Source organism: Macrosteles quadrilineatus, unplaced genomic scaffold, assembly GCF_028750875.1.
Source record: "Macrosteles quadrilineatus isolate MER2022 unplaced genomic scaffold, UCM_ALF_1.0 Scaffold_1__1_contigs__length_201487025, whole genome shotgun sequence".
In the NCBI taxonomy this organism is placed as follows: Eukaryota; Metazoa; Arthropoda; class Insecta; order Hemiptera; family Cicadellidae; genus Macrosteles; species Macrosteles quadrilineatus.
Window position 1 is genome coordinate 116,599,212 of NW_026542594.1, and position 21,123 is coordinate 116,620,334.

Genomic DNA, 21,123 nt, shown 5'->3' on the forward strand with positions numbered 1-21,123 from the left:
TGCAATTTACAAGTTGTAGCTTGTAACTTGTAGTTCATCATGAAAAAGTGTGTAAAATGTATTGGTCATGGTCTTTAAAAATAGAACAAACAAGGGGTTCAGTGAGTCATGGGGTGTGACACTCATACATATATTACTTGAATGCTGTCTCCAGGCAACCTGTTTGTTTTGTTAATATCAGCTGGAAAGCAAACTTCACTAATCATTGGTTTTGTTTACTATGCTAGTAGTTGCTGCTTAAAAATATTATTATCAGATAAAAACCTATTTTAGGCAATTCTAACAATTCAGTTGTATTAACACATTTTTAAAACTTGCTCATAACTTTGGATATGATTAGATCTATAGACCTCCCTCTTCTTCCAGGAAACTCTTTTCCAAACAATGTAAGTAAAACATAAACCCCATACCTACAAATTTGAAGAATTTAATTAGCATGACCTATTTAAAGAGGAGATCAGACCAAATAGTGATTGCTTGATTTTACATCTTTATTATGTGCGATTCATAAATAAAATATTTGCACATGTATAATTTATACATGCAATTTAACCACTAATTTTTACATTTACTTAGTAATATACCATAATTCACAATTCCATTAGAAATGAGATATTTTAGACAGTTACGGTGTGAATTACATTATAACACCCTATTGAAGTCCACCAGTAGCCAAGGTTCTGTGTCACACCTTTGTTTGTTAAACTCCAACCAGGATAAGAGGTAGAGAGAGACATTACAGCTTTTCACATCTTTTGTTGTCTTGATTTAATTTCATTACATCTAACAGAAATAAAAGGGCAGAAATCAAATCCAATCCATAAAATATGAGTCATTCTAGTCAAAGATATATTATTCTGTTGTCAGAGTGTAGTCAGAAGTTTGTTATCAATTTGATAAATAGGCCTGTGTGTATAGGGATTATGTGACACTGTCAAAACAATTTTGAAAACAGTTTTGAAAAGTATGACATATTCTGTTGATAAGATATTCAAACTAGGTCAACATATAAATATTCTTATATCCCTCTTGGAATAAACTAGTATTCTAAAGTCCCTTCCTAGGTGATAGTACTTACAACATGAGCTGCTATATGTAAAGTATGGTAACAAATAACAAACACATCTGGATTGTGCTCTAGCAGTGTTAGCAGGCTGTCTCCCATAGTTGCCCAAAGTGTCAACTGTCTTGTAGCTGGGGTACCTAGACATCCAGTGACCTTCTAAAAAAAATCATAAGCAAATAAAAAAAATGTATGTGCACAATTAACACAACCTCTACTCACTCTAATCACTTTTAAATCAACTATACTGCAGATTAACTAAAATATGAATGATTTGAACATGGAATATATACCATACTTAATAAAAAAAATTTATCAGTCATTCGTGAAAAAGGATACAATTGTACAAGATTGCTAGTTACCTTCAGTAAGTGAGTGAAAATTTAAAAACGTACGTTTTCATGTCCCTGGCCTTTTACTTCGTAGATACTGGATTTGTAGTTTATTATTATGTGTTTTAATATTTTTTGGGACGGGGGCAACATGTTACAAACATTTATTTGGTTTTAAATAGGTTCTAGGTATTTTTTTCGCATTTTTAAAGTCTCGAAATTCACGACCATGACGTGTCCCTAGGGTACATTTTTCAACTTTCGTTTTTAGACTAATTATTCATGCCGAAATATATAAAGCCATATTTTTATGTCATCAATGGTTATTAAACTTACAAAAAAGGAGCATATTATAATTTTATTGTCATTACAAACTGACTACCATGACAAAATAAGTCTGTCCCTCGATTTGGCGTCGCGACCATTTGGGAAAAATTTTCAACTTTGAAGCACGACAGTGGCAAGTCTGGCGTCGATGGAGTCAGTTGGTTTTAGAGACTAGTTCGGGGTGTACGTCAGGATTGTAGTGCCGGTCGTTTCGAATTGAAAGGGGAATTACAAGATTAATAAAGGAAAGATTGTGTTTTTTGTAATTTTGGTGTGTCCATGACCATACGTAGTCATTAGATGAAGTAGACATGGTGTTAATTTTTGTTTATAAGATATTTCAATTGCTAGATTAACCTAGAAGTCCACTTTGTAACATGAGGTGCAGGGCTACCGCCAGAACAGAGCCAAATAACACGTAATTTCACGACCAAAGTTTCACGACCATTGCGGGTTTTTTCACGACCAATCCAGCCTTATGGATTATAGTGGGTTTGGTCGTGACAATAACTTTAATATAATTGTAAATTGAACAGCTTAGTTCAATTGAAACACATATTTTTATTTTATAACTAACATGATAATTGAAGGATTGTTTAGAAAACTTAAGATTATTCCAGACAATTCACGACCATACCGCTTGTCCCTGACCATCACGTTTATGATTTCTATCATAAAAATTTCAAAAATTAAAATATTGTCATATCTCAATGTTTTATACACAAAAGAAGCACACCTCTATACAAACATAACAATTTTTCAGGTGTCAGGTAAGTTTTTTCGGAGTTATACAAACTTGAAAAGATTTTATTGGCTATTTTTCAATTTTTTGAGTTTTTTTATTTTTTTTAGAAAGACCAAATATACCAAAAGCTCAGTGACCTTTTTATTGTATAATGGTCATAAAAGTAAATTATTTTATAGCAAAACATAGTTATAAAAATAATATTAACTATTTTTAATATTCATTTAAACGTCCGTTATGGTCGTGACAGGATTTTGTGTTTTTCCACTAAAGATTCTCTTTTAAAAAGAAACTACCAAAGATATTGCGTTACAATGGACATTTTATGAAACTTCAAATGATAATGAAATAAAAAAAGTAATAAAAGTTTTGAAAAAAGGGGAAACAAATTTGCAAAGTGCTTTTCCTGAAAACGTACGTTTTTAAATTTTCACTCAAGTACAATTTTTAATAAAGTCTAAATTAAAAGACAAGATGTTATCCATTTCACAAAGTGGAAAATTATTTAACTAAGCCTCAAACTAAACCTATAAAGTCTTGTTTTAAAACTACCTACTAATTAAAAATTTGAATCAAGTCAAATCAAATTTGAAAAGTTTGATTATAAAAAAAACTAATCAAATACCCTAACTACTAGTTTCATTTCCGATTTAATTTATAACTTATAATTTATAAGTACAATTTGTACACATGTTTTAAAATAGATTGGTCAGACAAGATTTCACAAGTCACACCATTTTGAGCTGTTCGAAGTTCCGTACCTTAGTGACAAGGAAAGGCCTGGTATTGGAGGAGCTCCTATCTACTACAGCAAGCCTCGACGCTACCCTTCAATCTACGCTAGGGGAGACGTGTCTGAATTGCCTACATGGATTGCTTACGACAGACAGGTAAATCTCATACTTTCATCACTTTTTAGCGAATTTCCCATATAGGGAATAAGCTATTACCGTAGGTCTCATGGTAAGACCTAGACCCGGGACCGATTTACTTTTTCGTTTTGAGGTCCCCAGAGGCCAAAAACACCATCCGTTCAAATTCATATATATATATATATATATATTTATATATGTGTCCGTTAGCGCGATAACTCGAGCAAAATTGATCCGATTTTGATGAAATTTGGCACAAACGTGTAAACCTACATTTATTCGAACGAGTTCGGGAACCAGCATAATCGGACCATGGGATCAGGGGTTTATGGGGGAGTTTTATGGGGTAAAAATGGGTTTTTCTCATTTTTGACCCTAAAAACTTTAAATTTCTAAATTTCTCTCTAGACCATTTTAAAGAGCTTAAAAAAACAAATAATTTAGTATATTGAAGTTTTTTGAATGTTCATTGACTACGGAGAAAATTTAAAAAAATGTAAATTTAAAATTCCCATGTTATTCTTATGGAGAATAAATTAACTGTTAACTAGTTTGCTTGTTTATGGATATATTTTAATCAAATTTGGCAATTTGGCTTATTTCATACTAAGCTATCAATATTTCAATTGAAAAAAACACACCTCAACATCTTCCCCGTAGCAGCAAACCTAACTACTCACTAAAATTAATGTTATTTAAATAGGAAATAAATCTGAAAATTTATAGGGAATATTTTAGTAGAAATCAAGCCGGGTAAATGGAAATTCGCTTAGTATGCAGGTTTGCTGCGACGGGGGTATTTATAAGTTTAGTGTCTCAGATGTTTGTAGGCTTTTAAACTTGGTTTATCAAAAACCTACAAGTGATCAATGAAATGCAGGTAAATCTTGAAAAATAGGCACCTATTGTTTGTAAAGTTCTATTGAAATTAAAATTAAAATAGCTAAATAAAACTGCAAAACAAATACTAACATTATATAGCCTAAATGTTAAATAAATCAGTCATAATATGGCACATGGATAGTTCACAGGGCACATGGATTTTAGAACCACTTTAACTCCCTTAGCATGTGTGTGTGAGGTCTAATGAAGCTACATTTTTTATTTTTGTGCTTAAAGGTCTGAAAAATCATAAAATTTTTTTGTAGTCTTCCCAGTCTCTAGAACAATTAATCATGTAGGATTTAAATCCATGTGTGTAGCCCCTGAGCTGTTGGACATAATGTAAGACTAAATTAGTCTAAATTACTTATGTATTCTCGTCACAGCTCAATAAAATAATGTCTGTTTGGAGAATAGGTACGTAAGTAATTTAGTCCTACATTATGTAGGATTTACTATCTTATATCTTCATATCTCATATACTGCTTCATAAAATTTCATCCAGCTTTTTAAGAACCTGGCAACTTTAAATTAGACCAACATGAACAAAATCTTAAAACTTAACGTATTGCCAATTTCACTTCTAAAATTAAATACTGGTAACAGTTTTATTTAAAAATGATCTGTAGCCTATTATATTCCCTTTTCACTCTCTTGTCGGTCTTCCGACGACATCGGTCATTTTGCAATCTTATATAATTACGCCCTCCAGAAAAAAATGATGACAATTTATTTTGGAAATTTAATTTTTATTTTTCGTTATTAGTATAATTTGAAGTTAAAATACTGGTATGTTTAATGATCTGCAAAATAAATTAAATCTAGGGCATGGGGGCGGTGCCCTAAAATAATGAGAGTGGAAAGGGTTAAAAATATATTTGGATCACTATAAAAATGTTTTTCTCTTTAGATGTTAGCATTTGATGCTTATTTCCAAGAGGCCATTCACGAGGTCCATGGATACAATCATCTGGTGAGGAAATGCAAGATATATTTTTATCTAGAAGATGGTACAATAAAAGTGGTTGAGCCAAAAATAGCAAATAGTGGGATCCCACAAGGTAAGAATGATTATGACTCCTTATACCAAAATGCTTTCCACAGAAAATTCTATTATAGCCGGTATAGCTTTCAGTTAAAACAAAAGTCAAGGCTTCAATGAAGCAAAAAAAATAAAAAATAAATAAATAAAAACTGAATTACACTTGCTACTTTAACTGCAAAATAAATTAGCCTTTGATATTGGCAGCTTTCAGAATAGGTACCGTATTGATTTTAATTTTCTTTATTCATTCATAGTATGGGATTTAGGAAAGTCAAAACCCTGGTCTTGTTAGAATTAAACATATTGTCAAAATGCTAGAAAACATCAATGACAACTTGCAACCCGACAAGAAAAGGTTCTTCTCAATAATTGAGGTTCTTCTCATTATCATATGAAAACAAATTTTTTGTCATTTTGATTACTGTTTCTTTGTCAATCTCCCTTTGTTTTAATAAATTTACAGGGTGTCTCATGGCTCGCCAGAGGATTCGTCTCCCCAAGTCATCAGGTTCAGACGACTTTTATGATATTATAGACTTCAACATAGGCAAGACTGTTGACCTGCATAGCAGAGTGTTCAAGATTACAAACTGTGATCACTTCACCAGAGTGTTCCTCAACCGTCTAGGAATTGCGGTCCCTGATCCCTTGGCCATGCCAGATGACCCCTACACCTCAACTAGGGAAATGGTACTTTTCCTTTTGTTATATACCAGCAGTAAGAGTACTCGTTGCTCATATAACACACTATTAATATACACAATAGTTCAACAATAATTGTAATTATTCTAATTTTAAAACTTTGTTTTCATACATCTTACTCTTATTTGCTACAATTTAAGTCTGTGCACGGATCTTTTGGGTGCTCTCTAGAAAAGAGAAATTAGATAATTTTCTGTTGAACTTAGGAAAATGACATACAGTAATCCAGTAGCTACAACAATTCTGCAACTTCATATGTTAGTCATACAGTCCTTTGGTTGGAGTCAAGTGTGTATGCTAGAAAACCATGCTAGGTGTGCGATTTTACTGACATACACTGACTAATGTTATAAATGAAAGGGTGGAGTGTAAATGTCATGCTTTGGGGGGGGGGGGCATTAGGCTTGGTTTGGGGGGCATGTGCCATTGCCCTTTGGGGGACTGGGCACCTCTGTAGCCAACTACCTACTTTCAATAGGTGTCAGTTATTGATCTTTAACTAACTAGAGTCCTTTATATGGATTTGTGGCCTCCTGTAACCTTTATTTTTGTCGTCCACATGGATGGGCCTGAGGTTTGAATATGGGATGTGTTCTAAGAAAGCACAGGGATAATTTGGTGCATAAAGTTACGTTTCCATTGTTACAAGTCGCAGGCACATGTCGCACGTAATTTTTCATGCCGTTTCCATTCCAGGCACATGGTGCACAAGTTCTGCGACTACGACTGGCAGACAATGTAATTTTATTGTTATGTGAGTTTCGGTATTTGATTTTGATTAAATTGTGTTCTACAAATCACCATGGATGACATAGCAGGCTCTGATTAATTATGGCTTGTGCATGTAATGAATTTAGAATAAAAATATTTAAACAACCTAGATATTCGATAAGAAGTTTTTTTGGCTAAAATACCTTTGAAAGGCGCTTTTAACTAGATGAGAGATTAGAGCGAACAAGTGGCTTTAAAAATTTCCTCCTTATGACTTTCCCTGATTTTGAATTTTTGTTAGAAATGAATGTGCAGGAAATTGAGAAAAACAGCGATTGTTAAAAACCTATTCATACTGGGAAATGAACTACTATTGTTAGCAACAGGCAATATATATAGCTACAGTTCATTGATGCACATTCACAATCACAGGAGATCTAAATAAACGATATCAAGATTAATACCTGTAGTGTGCAAGCAAACCCATTGCTGTAGTTTTCTAAGAGCTACATTCTGATAAGAATTGATCCGAAAAATCTACATATCTACATATACAGTATACTATAAATGAAATAATATTCCTGATTTTGTATTGATCATGATTATCAACCCATAAATATTTTTCTGGACATTTGGAATCACATTAAATGTCTTATCTTTGATGTGCCTTTTTTGTGGGTTTGGGTGATATTTCTTGAAATGCCTACGTTCTTTGGCTGTTAAAATTTTTAAGTATGTGGCAATAGAAGTTGTTTGACAAACTTGGGAATGTGCGAGTTGCAGGCACGTGTGCCCGGCCGTTTCCATTCCAACTGGGCATGTTTTTTTGCACAGTCGGTGGGCACTAAAGTCGCACCGGCACTTGTGCCAGGCTGTTTCCATTCCTACAAATTCGGAGATTTGTGCCGGGCACAAATTTGTAGGAATGGAAACGTACCCTTACAATAAAAAAATTAGGCTTAGTGATACAATTATTAGCAGTCAGTTATAAAAAATGCTGGTCGGTTTTAAAGTCTCCTGCTATACCAACTGAGCCATTCATTTCCTCACCTTCCCATTTAAGCTATTTAGCTATTATAACTTTTTAATGAAACCAAAAATACCATTTGTTCTCTTGTACCGTCAATTGAATTTTATTAGTTTTTTTGTCTCCCTGTGCTATTTTACTGTTAACCCTCCGTCGGTGACACCATGGATTTTTCCTCCAGGGGCATTTGTTTTTATAGAAAAATATATGTTATCGCCTGTGCGGAGCTTTAGGAGTAACAGTACCTCACGTCCTTCTTCAATTCTAGGAACCGATAGAAAATTATTTTGATATCACATCCCTCCCGCAAAACCCATATCAATCAGTTAAAGCCCAAAGAGTCATATGGCACGAAGCCCGGCTCCGTGAGTCACCGATGGTATTGTTGTTTTTGTTTGCTATATATTTTATAAATATGTAAAGTAAGAGTTTTTATTGAGTTCATGTACAATTTTATTGACTGTAGGTACATGGTATATATATAAATATAATATTAAAAAAAAACATAGTTCGTCTAATGTTTCAACACCCGGAAAAAAAGCTACGTGATTCACCGATCGTGTTTTAAAATCAAAGACCCCGATGAAAGTTAACCTTTGCTGCTACATTTCTAATGACTTTCAGGCAAAGTATGAGGCTCTGCCCAAGAAACCAAACACCAAAGTGGACACGCTGGGTCAGTTCCTGGCGATGGATGGGAAGGTTCTGTGTTTCACAGGCTACTGGGACGACAGAGCCACCTGTGATGGAGAGCTTCATCTGCTGAAGGTGTTGTACTACTTGGCTGATGACACCATGGAAGTGAAGGATGTGACGTGGAAGGACCACCCTTACATACTCTACAAGAGAGCCAAACTGCCCAAGGTATATCTCAATGGGTTCTAGCGTCTTTTGGAGGTTTAAGTAGATGCGCAAGCCATCTATATGGCTAGCTGGAGCAAAGATAGGTGAACAAAAACAGATAGGCGAATATTGAAAAGAAATGATTTGTTATGCTTTGAGATGTAAATTAATCATTTACATTTTTATTTTCCAACATGTATTTTAATTTACCAGTTCATGCATGGTAAATACATATTATTCATCCATTAAGAAAAAAAATATATTGACAAAATTAAAGTTATTTGATTATTCTGTGTTATAAAAAGGATTTCCTCGCTCTACAAGAACCTGGAGCAGACTCTCCGTTCACAGTGTTGAATGTCCTTGGCACCGGCACACAGAAGGGACGACTGTTGGCAGACTCTCTCAACTGTGGCCGTATGGACATTCAGTACTACAGAGACAATGACTTGGCTATTGGAGGAGTCATCAATGTGTTTGGGCGACGAGTTGTGCTCACCGAGTGCGATCCTTTCACACAGGAATATTACAGAGTCAAGTACGGGCTGGGTAAGTGATCTTTAATATACCGTTACTAAAAATCAGTACTGACATACCATATGACGATCCAACTTATCTCAGTGTTGAGATTAAAGATTATTGCTTCCCGTAAATTGGACCGCATTTAGCAGAAGGGAACCAACCCACAAAATTAAATGTTTTGAGATATTGTTTGTTTTGTATTTAGGAAATCAATCTGTGTAAAAAAAAAATTGTTTCGCTCATCAAAACTACATTAATATTAAAAAAAAAAAAAATTTTGTTTGGATTAGAATCCTGTGTATGAATTTCGAAGAAAAGAACCAACATTGGTTCCACAAAAATAATCAATTTCGATTTTGGAGAAAGGAACTAATCCACTTTAGTTCTGTCCTTACATGTACATGTTACATCCTTACCCATATATCTATTTCAGCAGAAAGGAACCAACCCTAAAACCAGCTGCTACTAGAACAGCTGATGTTTTGTGTGTTGATGGAACCATTGACTGTCTATGATGGAGCTGTTTGTTGACTAATTTGTTTTAACTAATATTTCTTAATCAAACAAATTTTATATTTATATAAGAAGAAGTATAATTGTATGAAATAAAATACAATGGTATTGTTATGTAGGCCTTATAACAGAATGGTTTTTGAACCGTTGGCCAATGTGTATGTGCATAGTTTGTTTATTTAACTTTTGTAGTTGTACCAAGTACCAAAGCCTATTGTGATGCTTGTGAAACTAATTTAAAAATGGCAGAATTGCATAATAAATATTATGTAATACAATATTTATTTTTTATCGTAATTGTTTCTTTAATTTGAACCTTTAAAAGATACTGTTTTTAAGAATACATTAACCAAAACTATAAAAACAGCAAGAACTTTTTATATTATTGACCAATTTGTTGAATTTCTATTTGTTTTGGGAAAAATTGCAAAAATATTGTTATTGTGCCAGCCATAGTCAGTAACAAGGCTATAAGATCGCGCAACAATCATGACAATCATCACACTCATCCTTCATTCATATTCAGGTTAAAATACCCACCAAGTGAGGTCCTTGTCTTAAAATAGTAATATAGCTGACGTAACCCGCTTCGCTGAGTATTTAAATTAAATAAGAAATTACAGCTTTCGATTTACATTAGCAGACAAAATTCAAAAAGTATTAAAAATAATAAATTGTTTATCAGCTGTTGGAAATTAAACACCTTTATGTATGTTCCCTTTTATTTAGATTTGAGTCCTTAGGAAAAACTAGTTCGAAAAATGAATATGTTTTCTCCAATTTTCTCATTGAGACCTTTCATCTAAGTATAAGGTTGATGAATGTCAGACTTATGGGTTTTCTCAAAAGTTAATGATAATCGAGGCTTCATAGATAGAAGATAGAGAATGTGTCTTAAAGAACAACTGGCTTTAAAACAAAATGTGCCAAAGAATTTCAGAGAAAAGAATCAACCCTCTAGACCTTTTCTGCTAATTTAAATTCCTAGGAATTTTTTAAAAAGCTGAACGGAACCAACCCACAAAAACATAGAATAACAAATTAAATTACAATACCTAAATGTATACCCTTTACACATAAAAAAATCTAGAAAAATAGTAATTCATCAAAACAATTCCTGTGTCTCTTGGTTAAAACAGTGATTTATAGTAATCAATCAAATTTATAGGCTTCTAACTCAAAATTGACCCAGTGTGGGTTGGTTCCTTTCTGCTAAAAGCGGTCCAATTGCAGATTAATGTAAAACTTAAAGCCAAGCTAAGTTTTTGAGAAAAATCTTTATGGTAATCAATAAGGCATAGGTTTGCTTCCAAATATATTGCTTGGAGGCCAAAGCATTATTTTATTGCAGTATTATATTATAGTTATAATTTCATAATACAAAAGAGATACTAATCTCTTTCGGTTTAGTGGATACATTCATTTAAATAATTACAAATCACAATATATAGACAGCAAACTCAATTTTTGCGAAGCTCTTTTTAAGGACTAAGTAGGAAACTTTATTAACTTTCTCTTTTAATTAACTGATATTTTGATCAAATTTAGTGTTTGAAATTATGCTGCTATTGTAATCAAGAACATCATAAAATTCTGCAGCCTCAACACATTTTGACAACGATGCGCTCCCTGAGTGGATCATTCCTACTATGTCCAATTTGAATAAAATATTGACTATAGCTGGTCCATAAAACAGATATCTACAGTCTCTAAATTCAATCATATGAGTCAGAAGTTGTAAATTTACACCATGTTAACTTATGTTACACCATGTTAAAGCTTAACTTGTAACAATTAATTGATGAAGAAATTGACTACAGTACAGTCAGGAATTAAAGAGAGAGGCTTAATACTTTATTATGGATTTAATAATTATTATGCCTTTTAAGAGGACTTCACTTCAGTTGAAAGACCAAAGACAAAGGAAGAAGAGGCAAAGGTGCCACTGCCTGAGCCAGAGTTGCCTCCTCACAACGGCTACGGAACTCACGAGGACTCAGCCATCAACTGTCGGACCGTGTTCCCCTTCCCTCCAGTCAAGAGCTACAGACAGTTCTTTGAGAAAGACAGGTGAGTGCTTAGTTAATAATATTGTAGTTCAAAGTAGTTAGTAATTGAGCAAAGCGAGCGAAGCTCTTTGAGATCGGATCTTATGCAAACTATGTAATCAGATAACTCAATAATGGCTGAACATATTAAATCCAAATTTACCAGGGTTATTTCAACAACAGTGTGCATGTCATTACAACAACAATTTTCCATTTGATAATGCCTGTACAAATTTAAAACTATAATGTAAAATTTTTAACATTGGCCTTATGGGTTGCAATTGATGGTTAATACTCTTATTAATACTCTTAAATGCTCTTAATACTGTTTAAATCCTGTTTTACCATTGGCAGAAAATATTTACTGTCTGGATTTTAAGAATAATGATTCACTTTGGACATGTTTGAGTGTGCTGATGTCGCAGGGCTGATTTACCGAATAGACACAGTAGGCACGTGCCTAGGGCGCGAGGCAATTGGCTTTTTTGGGGGGCGCCAAAAAATTGGGAAATAAACAAATTTGGTGGTATTATTTGCATGCGATCACGATTAACTTCTGATAATCCTTCGTTGACGTGTGGACATAATTACGGTCTTCCATGATCCAGGATCGCGGCAATATATGAACATATCCCGCGGTTGCAAGGTGATTATTATCATCTACCGCGAATGAGGCATAACTCTGATCATCCCTCGTGGCCATGTAGATGACATCATTATTGTATCTGCCGCAGTCCTGTAGACATCATAATCCTCTCCCGCGGGCATGGAGACATCGCAATCATCTCCCACGATCGTGTCCGCTATTGCGGCAAAATAATAATCATATCTCGCAGTCGTGTGAGATCGTTATCGTCTTCCGCTATTGCGGCCAAATCATGATCATATCCCACGGTCGTGTGGACATGATCATCGTTGTTATGTATCAAGAACTAAGTCCATATGTTTTATTTATAACATGTGTCAGATGACTGTTATTATGTTTTGTTTACTTTTTAGTTTAGTCTGGTCTTGTCTCCACATAGATTTTGCTGGGCCTTTCCAAAACAAGTTGTTTTTGATTGTTGTTGATTCTTTCAGTAAATGGTTAGAAGTGGTTTTGGTGCCTTCTACAGATTCAAGATCAACTATAAAGGTTCTCAGAAGCCTTTTTGCAACACATGGTGTTCCAGGCACAATAGTATCTGATAACGGGTCGGCTTTCACTTCACAAGAATTTCGATCGTTTAGTGAAAGCAATGGCATCCGCCACGTCGTGGTTGCACCATACCATCCATCATCCAATGGTCAAGCAGAAAGGATGGTCCAAACGACAAAAAACTCTTTGCGACGAATACTTCAAGGAGATTGGCAAGAAACATTGGCTCAGTTCCTATCTCATATAACGCCAAATTGTTCAACTAATATGTAACTGAGTGAACTGCTGTTTGGAAGGCGTATTAGAACCATCTTAGACAGAGTTCACCCTGACTATTCTTCAAATGACAAAGAAGACAAAATCTTGGATAAAGCGCTTCATTATTACCAACAGTCACCTCAGAGGAAATTTAAAGAAAATGATTCCGTATTTGCAAGAAGCTACAATCAGCGAGGACCAAAGTGGATTCCTGCTAACGTCACTAGAATAACCGGGCCGCGGAGCTACCTTTTGAACACAAAAGAAGGCATTGAAATACGACGTCATATCAACCAATTGAGACCTTGCTCAGAAATATCAAAAGCATCTCCTAACTCACACTTGGATAATCCTGAATCTCCAGTAAACCCACCATTCCACCCAAAATCCAGAATCCCATTCAGATGAGAACACCAGAAGCACAACATATCACTCCAGTTCAACCACCATAAATTGTCCGCAATCCTATTATGATGAAAATACCAGACGTACAACCAACGCGACCCTCAGTGATGCAACAATCTCGTAATTCCTTTAATAGTATAGAAGGATCAATTAACCCTCATCAAGAAGATGCTGGTTTCAACGTTTCTGATTTAATTCAAGACTCCACTACTACCATGAGCACGAGTCCACATCCTGTTCGGTCACGTGTCTCTAGATCAAACTCCCAAAACACTTCAATGAGCATGAGTCCTCAACCTGTTCGGATCCGTCGACCACCAGCATATCTCAAGGACTACCTGACGGGGGAGGAGTGTTATGTATCAAGAACTAAGTCCATATGTTTTATTTATAACATCTGTCAGATGACTGTTTATATTATTATGTTTTGTTTACTTTTTAGTTTAGTCTGATTTGTAAATTTGGTTTTGTTAATTATGTTTCGATATACTAAAATCGTCTTCCATGACCGTGGCAATATTCTGATCATCCCTCGCGGGTCTGTAGATATCACCATACATAAAACTTACTTATCACCATCGTCTTGCACGATCGCGACAAAATCATGATCATATCCCGCGGTCATTTGGACATTATCATCGTCTTCCGTGATCGCGGCAATATTCTGATCATCCCTCGCGGCCGTGTGTATTATCAGCATACTATCGCATCTACCGTGGTCAAGGATACGTCCCTGTTGTCATTTGCAATCGCAGTAAATTGAAAATTCCAGGTAGAAATACAAAATGTACGCATAATTCCGGGTTTAAGTCCCGGTAGGTGGACAACCTGTTTTATATATGTATGTATATATTCAAATACAATATTGCAAAGGGGCGCTACTATTAGTTTTGCCTGGGGAGCGAGCTGGCGTAGTGATTAGAGTGTGGGACTTCAGTCCCTGAGGTCCCGGGTTCGATCCCCGCCAACTCACCAATGGATTTTATCTAAGTGATAATGCCGCAACCCCTAGGTCTAGCCTGAAGTAATGTTAAAAACAATCCCAGGCTCGTGTCTAGCGTCCTAGGACAAAAAAAAAAAAAACTATTAGTTTTGCCTAGAGCGCTGGTAGGGTCAAAAACAGGCCTGAGATGTCAACTAAAGGTTTTATGAACATAACAAATAAGATTGATCCATGCAAATAGAAATTAAAACCAACATTTTCAATCTGTCCAAATGCATTATTGCCTTATTAAACACTCATGATCTTAAGTTGTACCTTTATTTACAGATGTGGCTATGACAGCAAGATTTTGTGTTTCGGAGCAAAACTGATAACGGACAAACCTTGTGATTTATCCAGATCTTTTGTGATTTGTTACTACCTGAGCGATGACACCATTAGTGTGTTTGAGAAGTCCGTGACCAATAGTGGTAAATATATCTACAATATTTTATTTAGGCTTATTGGATATAATGCAACATTAACTATTTATTTCAACAATTAAAAAAATGTTTTAGTTGTAAAGTTTTTACTATAACTAATAATAAAGATGAGTTTAATTAAATGTGCTTCAAAACGATAAATAGTAAAAGCTCTGTAGGATATAATTGGTAGTATTTTTTAAATAAACAAACATTTCTCTTTTTACATTTTTCACATCATGATTTATTTCACTTGTAGTTTTATAAATTGGGTATTGTAGTTCTGAAGTGCTTCTATTTGTATAAATGACTACTGTAGTTGGGTCGGGGAGACCTTGATGGTTCCATGCACTTGGTTTGGTGTCTGTACTTTTGGTAGTTTTGGCCCACCAAAATCAGTGGTGGGGTCGTAAATTTTCCACTACCGTAAATTTATAAAACACTCACCATCGTCTTGTAAAAAATAAGGATCGCCAATTTATATATCGGAATTTTGGGAAAAGCAGAGTGTGAACTACTGCCCCATACAACACTGCGGGAATAATTTTACAGAAAATTATATATGTTTCTTGTGCCAATTCTTCAGAGATTATGCTCCAAAACTCGTCATATCTTCCATCAGGGTGTTCATTTGAAAAATTTCCATCTCTGTTGTTTACAAAGGTAAGGCTTTTAATACTTGTTCGTACACATTTCCCCCTAATTTGGACATGCCGAATCCAATAAAATTGTTTTCAAATTTGAAAAATGCCCCAAAAGGGCCTAATTTTGAGGGTAGGGGTGCTTTTTGAGAATTTTTCAAATGTAAACATGGGTTGTATATGATACATCAATTTAAAGATCTAATCACCCCAATCTTGGTACAAAAAAAGTTAATTATCTTTAACCGTATTTACAGGGTGGGTCAAAACTTTAAAAAAAGGGCTTAGAAGTTTAGTACCCTATTACCCTAACTACTGAATGGAACAGCACCAAATTTTTTCCAAGCTTCTTGTTGAGCTACCCTGATAAGTTGATCTTTTCTTAACGCTATTAGTTAAGTTTTCCTCTGAACAGCCTGTTTGCTGTTTTTGCATAGTGCATGCATTTCGCATGAACTGCATTTGTTTGCTTTGTATCTTTTTGTGCATGGTCTTGAACATATTTTTTTTCACATGGTTGGTTTTGATCGATTTTGCTTGGTTTGATTTTTAAGTCTTGATATTTATTTATTTTATGCTTGTACATCATGCTTGTACATTGACATAGCCTGTAACAATGTTGTTGTTGATTGGCCAAATAAATTCATTGTATTCATTGTATTCTGATAACTTGTAGTAAAGACATTTTCTGGGTCATTTTCCAACTAATAAAATCTCTAATTTTTAAGAATAAAAGGAAATTTAAAACTCAAAATTCTTAAAGAGCAAGGTATAACAAACTTCATATCATGTGAAAGGTCCTTTTTAAACATACATTTTACGTATTTAAGTTTTCTTTCCATCTCTTTCTGTTTAAAAGTTGCAGTAGAAAAACATAATTTTGAATGGTAAGATTATAATTAATTAGTTATCTAAAAAAAAAAAACAGCCAAAACTTGTCCCTAGACACATTTTCAGGTGCATTAACTAAAGGAAAAAATCCATAATTTGATACACAGATAGACAAACATGTTATCACGTTAACATAATAACACGGAAAATGCCTTTACTAATAAAGTTATCTTAAAGAGTAGCTCAACAATAAGCTTGGAAAAAATTTGGTGCTGTATCGTTCAGTAGTTAGGGTAAGGGTATTTAACTTCAAAGTCCTTTTTTAAAACGTTTTGACCCACCGTGTAAATACGGTTAAAGATAATTAACTTTTTTTGCATCAAAATGATTGGCGTGATTAGACCTTTAAATTGATGTATCACACAAACCATGTTTAAATTTGAAAAAGTCTCAAAAAGCGCACTCCCCCCAAATTGGGCCCTTTGGGTCATTTTTTAAAATTGAAAAAAATGTTATTGGATTTTTCTAAATTAGGGGGAAATGAGAACGAACAAGTGTTAAAAGCCTTTTCCTTTGTACACAACACCTCTATAAAGAAGACCCTCGATGACAAGTCACCCTTGATAACAAGTGTCATTTTTCAAAACCCCTTGAATTTATTTTACCCCAAATCCCATGTTATTGCAAACCTCAATAAGGAGTCAACCTTGATAACTTCTTGATCAGCATTGTACGTGTTATTAAATTTGCGGAAAGTAAATAAAATATATGTCTTATAACACTTAAAACATATATTTACGCTTATACTGTTACTCACAAGACGGTAAATATACAAAAAAGATGGTAAGTGGTGATCGATTTTGATTGGACACTCCAATCATCATCAGACCCAATAGGCGAATGACAAGAATCTTGAATGGCGTCCCTACTTATACCCTATTGGCTACTGGAACCACCAGCCAATACATTTTTATAAGTATAACTGGAATCAAAATTTACTTGTTCATTAATCAACTTATTTCTATTTTTACATTTTTCCTTATAAATATACAATTCTTCCCAAGCATTCATACATGTCCTTTCTTACAATTCCTCAAAATACATAGATTATCCTCTATTTTTCCTATTGAGTGTCCATTTTGTAACAGGTGTTGTGCGACGTTTGATCTTTCCGGTTTGTTGTTTCTCCATGCAGATATGTGGTTTTTGAAGCGGTTGACGAAGTTCACAGTCTGTCCAATGTAGAAGCTATCACAATTGTTACAATTGATTTTGTATATGCCCGAAGCGTTGAATCTGTTACAATCTTCTATTTTTGGATGCAGAATTTTACTCATAGTGTTCTGAGTCCTGTAGGCTATTGAAACTCCGTATTTCTTGAATCTGTTTAGCAGTCCTTTGTGTTGTAGTCCCCATGTAGCTAAATGTGACATATCTGGTGTTTTCCTCTTTTATCTCTTCTAATGTTGTTCTGCTGTGTAGTGTATTCTGCCTATTGATTTTTCTTCTTGTCTTTCTTGCATTCCTCCTATTTTCCTCTATTGTCTTGGTTCGAAATCCATTAACTTGAGCGATCTTCTTAATGGTGTCCAGTTCTTTCTTCCTATTGGCTTGGCTAAGTGGGATCTTATAGGCTCGGTACAGCAGCATGGATCTAAAGGCTGCGGTCATGTGGATTGTCGGATGTATATACATTTGCTGTTTATTGTAGTGTCCGTTTGCGTAGGTTTTCTGTAGATGTCAAACTCGATCTTGCTGTCTTTTCTTTCTAATGTGAGGTCCAGGAAGTTGATATTTTCGTTTTCTTCAAACTCCTTAGTAAAGGTGAGGTTCAAGATGGTGGCTGTCAAGTGTCTGCATCATCGTTTTGTGCTCTTGCTCCTGGGCTTGTCTGAAGATAACAAGAATGTCGTCTACATATCTAACATACAGTTTTACATCATGATTCTTTCTTAAATTCGTTACCATTTCTTTTTCCTGATGCTGTAAAAATATTTCTGACAAAATTGCCGAAAGTGGACTTCCCATAGCTAAACCATCCGTTTGTTCGTAAAATCTATTGTTAAATCTAAAATAATTTTGTTTTAAAACAGTCACAAGCAATTTTACAATCTGATTGACATATTCATTGTCTAAACTATAAAAGCCTACATTTAACAAGATCTACAGTTTCAGACACAGGTATGTTGGTGTACAGATTTGAGATATCAAATGAGACTAGCCTACTATTTGAATCTATATCTATGTTCTTTACACGTTCAACAAATTCATAACTATTTTTTACATTGTATATCTATATATTAATTTGAAACTGTTTTTCTTTGTGACAGCTAATTTGGGAGAACAGCTGGGCGTAGAAACTCGGTAGAGGTGTCTAAAGAAAGGGCTTGGTCTGTAGATGAGCCATCAAAAGAGAAACATGGTAAATTCCCTTGGGCGTCTGGCCTCTGTCCCAATGGCCTTTAAATTCCCATCCCATGTTATTCTTATGGGGGAAAAACGGGTTTTTGTCACAGCTAATTTCAGAGAACGGCTGGGCGTAGAAACTTGGTAGGGGTCTCTAAAGAAAGGTCTTGGTCTGTAGATGAGCCATCAAAAGAGAAACGAGGTAAATTCCCTTGGGGCTCTGCCCCAGAGGCCTTTAAAGTCCCGTCAGCAGATTTGTTTACATTATGACCATATGTATAATTTTACACTACTTTTTAATGAAACAGCTGTTAATATTTAAATTGTGATTTACTGAATTTGTCGAAATGAAGCATTTGAAATGGTTTTTTCTGATTTTAAAATCGATTTTCTTCCGGATCGTGTCATGTTTTGCAATATAATGTTCTACTGTATTGCCAAATCAGTGGAAAATCCTAATATCACAGTAACTCTTAAAACTATTTCTTATGGAGTTAACTTATGTCTATTATATGGGTTGGTGTCTGCCCTTTTTAGCGAATTTCCCTATTTTACCACTTCTTGGAGATTGTATACGTAGGCGTGTTGCACGTAGATGATATCCTTTGGCGTATTGCATCTGTAGACGATACTTGGGTTGTTGTAATTATTAAAATGGAAAAAAGCGAGTAATCCTCGACAATTTGATATAGGCCTACTAAAAATAAAACTGAATTAACTGTGCTACATTTCTTGAGCAATCATTGAAAGAGCCGATTCGCAAACAATGGAAACATAAGAAAGTCATAGAACAAAACCAAGTAGAAGAAATAGAAATAATGTTTTTTTTTCTTCATTTATAATCGTTATTATAGAGAACTTAATGCGGCTATGAGTGGGAAACATTTGTAGAAAACTCTAAAAAAAAACATCAGCTTTTGAAAAAAGATAAGATATTTACAAACAATTTTGATTATATCTATCTGTTGTGTACATTGTGAGTATTTCCATAATCTTTGAGTCGACTTTTATAAAATCATCGGAAATTATGAGACCGTTATTCGTTTTAAAATAACACATGTAATGATTCGCAATATTGCTCGAATTCGAGCAATAGGTACACTAGTATATTCTAATTCTAAATCATTGATGAGCTTACTTGCTAACAATTTTGAAACATTGTAGGTAGAAAAAAAATGTGCAGAATCCCTTTATAAATTAAAAAAGCTCAAAAATAAGCAAAATTTTTGTTATTAAAAAAATAACATGGGCCTCCAAAAATGACTTAGAAATTAAGGATGCCATATGCTGGTGATGAAATAACAACGAAATATAAACAGAAAATCAAAACAAATGGAAGAAATTCCAAGCAGATGTTTTATTTACAGCGTGGGGTGAATAAAGAGAAGTTTTTCACAATACATATTTTTGATTGAGTTTTCGACCACGAGGCGACCCCCCACAGTCTCATTTAATAATAGATAGTTGATTGACATCAAAAAAAGGTACTATATGTATCCAATATTATATTTAGGTTACTCAGGGGGAATGTTGATTTCAAAACGTAAGATCATGAAGCCTGGAGAGAATCCTTTGGGAGTTCATCCTCCTGCCTACTTCACCCATCAGGACATGTTCATCGGCAACAGGATATGCCTGGAGAACTTCAACTTTGAACTGGTGTCTGGTGATGAGTACGCCTTGAGATACATGGAGACCCACTGCAATGAGGTACACAATACACATCCCTGCAATAACCTTCCAAACGAGCTCTATAATTGATTGGAGAAAATGACATTTAGGTCTAGCTTTGTATATTTTAAAACAGAGTTTATTAATGTTGTCTCACTAAAATCTTATGATTAGGTAATTTTACTGTTGTCACTGTTTGTTCTTAATTCATTTAATCTATAATACTATCAAATACCACAGTGACCTAAAGGCTTTTGGTTTTGACTATCACCAATCCTCAGAAGGGTGAAAAACTTCAGATTGACTGGAAACATACTGGATAAGAGCACTCTGGCCCAAGATGCAGTGTAACGACACCAGAAAATGTTGAAAGGGTAAGGGAAGCAGTAGACAGAAGCCCAGGACGGTCAGCTAGACGTCATGCTAGTGAGCTACGAATTAATCGTTGATCAGTTAGAAAAATTTTGAATCCAGTATGTTTCCAGTTAATCTGAAGTTTTCACCCATCTGAGGATTGTGTTATGGCTCGGAACATCTCAGTGTCGACCGACATTAAACCGTGCACGAAGCAATCGCTGTGTAGCTGTAATACACTCACCACTTTTCATGGAACTTCCATAGCCAAACAATCGACGTTGCAGGTCCCATTGTTCCATAGTGACTGAGTAAATGAAATGGGGTCTTGTGTAGAGCAGAACTATGCCCATCACGACCATCTCCTACTCCTACCACCACAC

General features: G+C 34.7%; 1 protein-coding gene across 1 annotated transcript in view; it reads left to right on the forward strand.

Moving 5' to 3' along the window:
- Nucleotides 1-257: 257 nt before the first annotated feature.
- The window catches only part of LOC128983768 (EF-hand domain-containing family member C2-like), a 38,422-nt gene continuing 17,556 nt past the window's right edge, over nucleotides 258-21,123 (forward strand). The window contains exons 1-9 of the mRNA XM_054403131.1: nucleotides 258-386; nucleotides 3,172-3,357; nucleotides 5,132-5,282; nucleotides 5,730-5,956; nucleotides 8,331-8,570; nucleotides 8,855-9,098; nucleotides 11,474-11,654; nucleotides 14,704-14,846; nucleotides 20,229-20,425. Coding sequence (XP_054259106.1) covers nucleotides 333-386; nucleotides 3,172-3,357; nucleotides 5,132-5,282; nucleotides 5,730-5,956; nucleotides 8,331-8,570; nucleotides 8,855-9,098; nucleotides 11,474-11,654; nucleotides 14,704-14,846; nucleotides 20,229-20,425 — 1,623 coding nt within the window. The 5' untranslated portion in view covers nucleotides 258-332. The remainder of the gene's footprint in view (nucleotides 387-3,171; nucleotides 3,358-5,131; nucleotides 5,283-5,729; nucleotides 5,957-8,330; nucleotides 8,571-8,854; nucleotides 9,099-11,473; nucleotides 11,655-14,703; nucleotides 14,847-20,228; nucleotides 20,426-21,123) is intronic.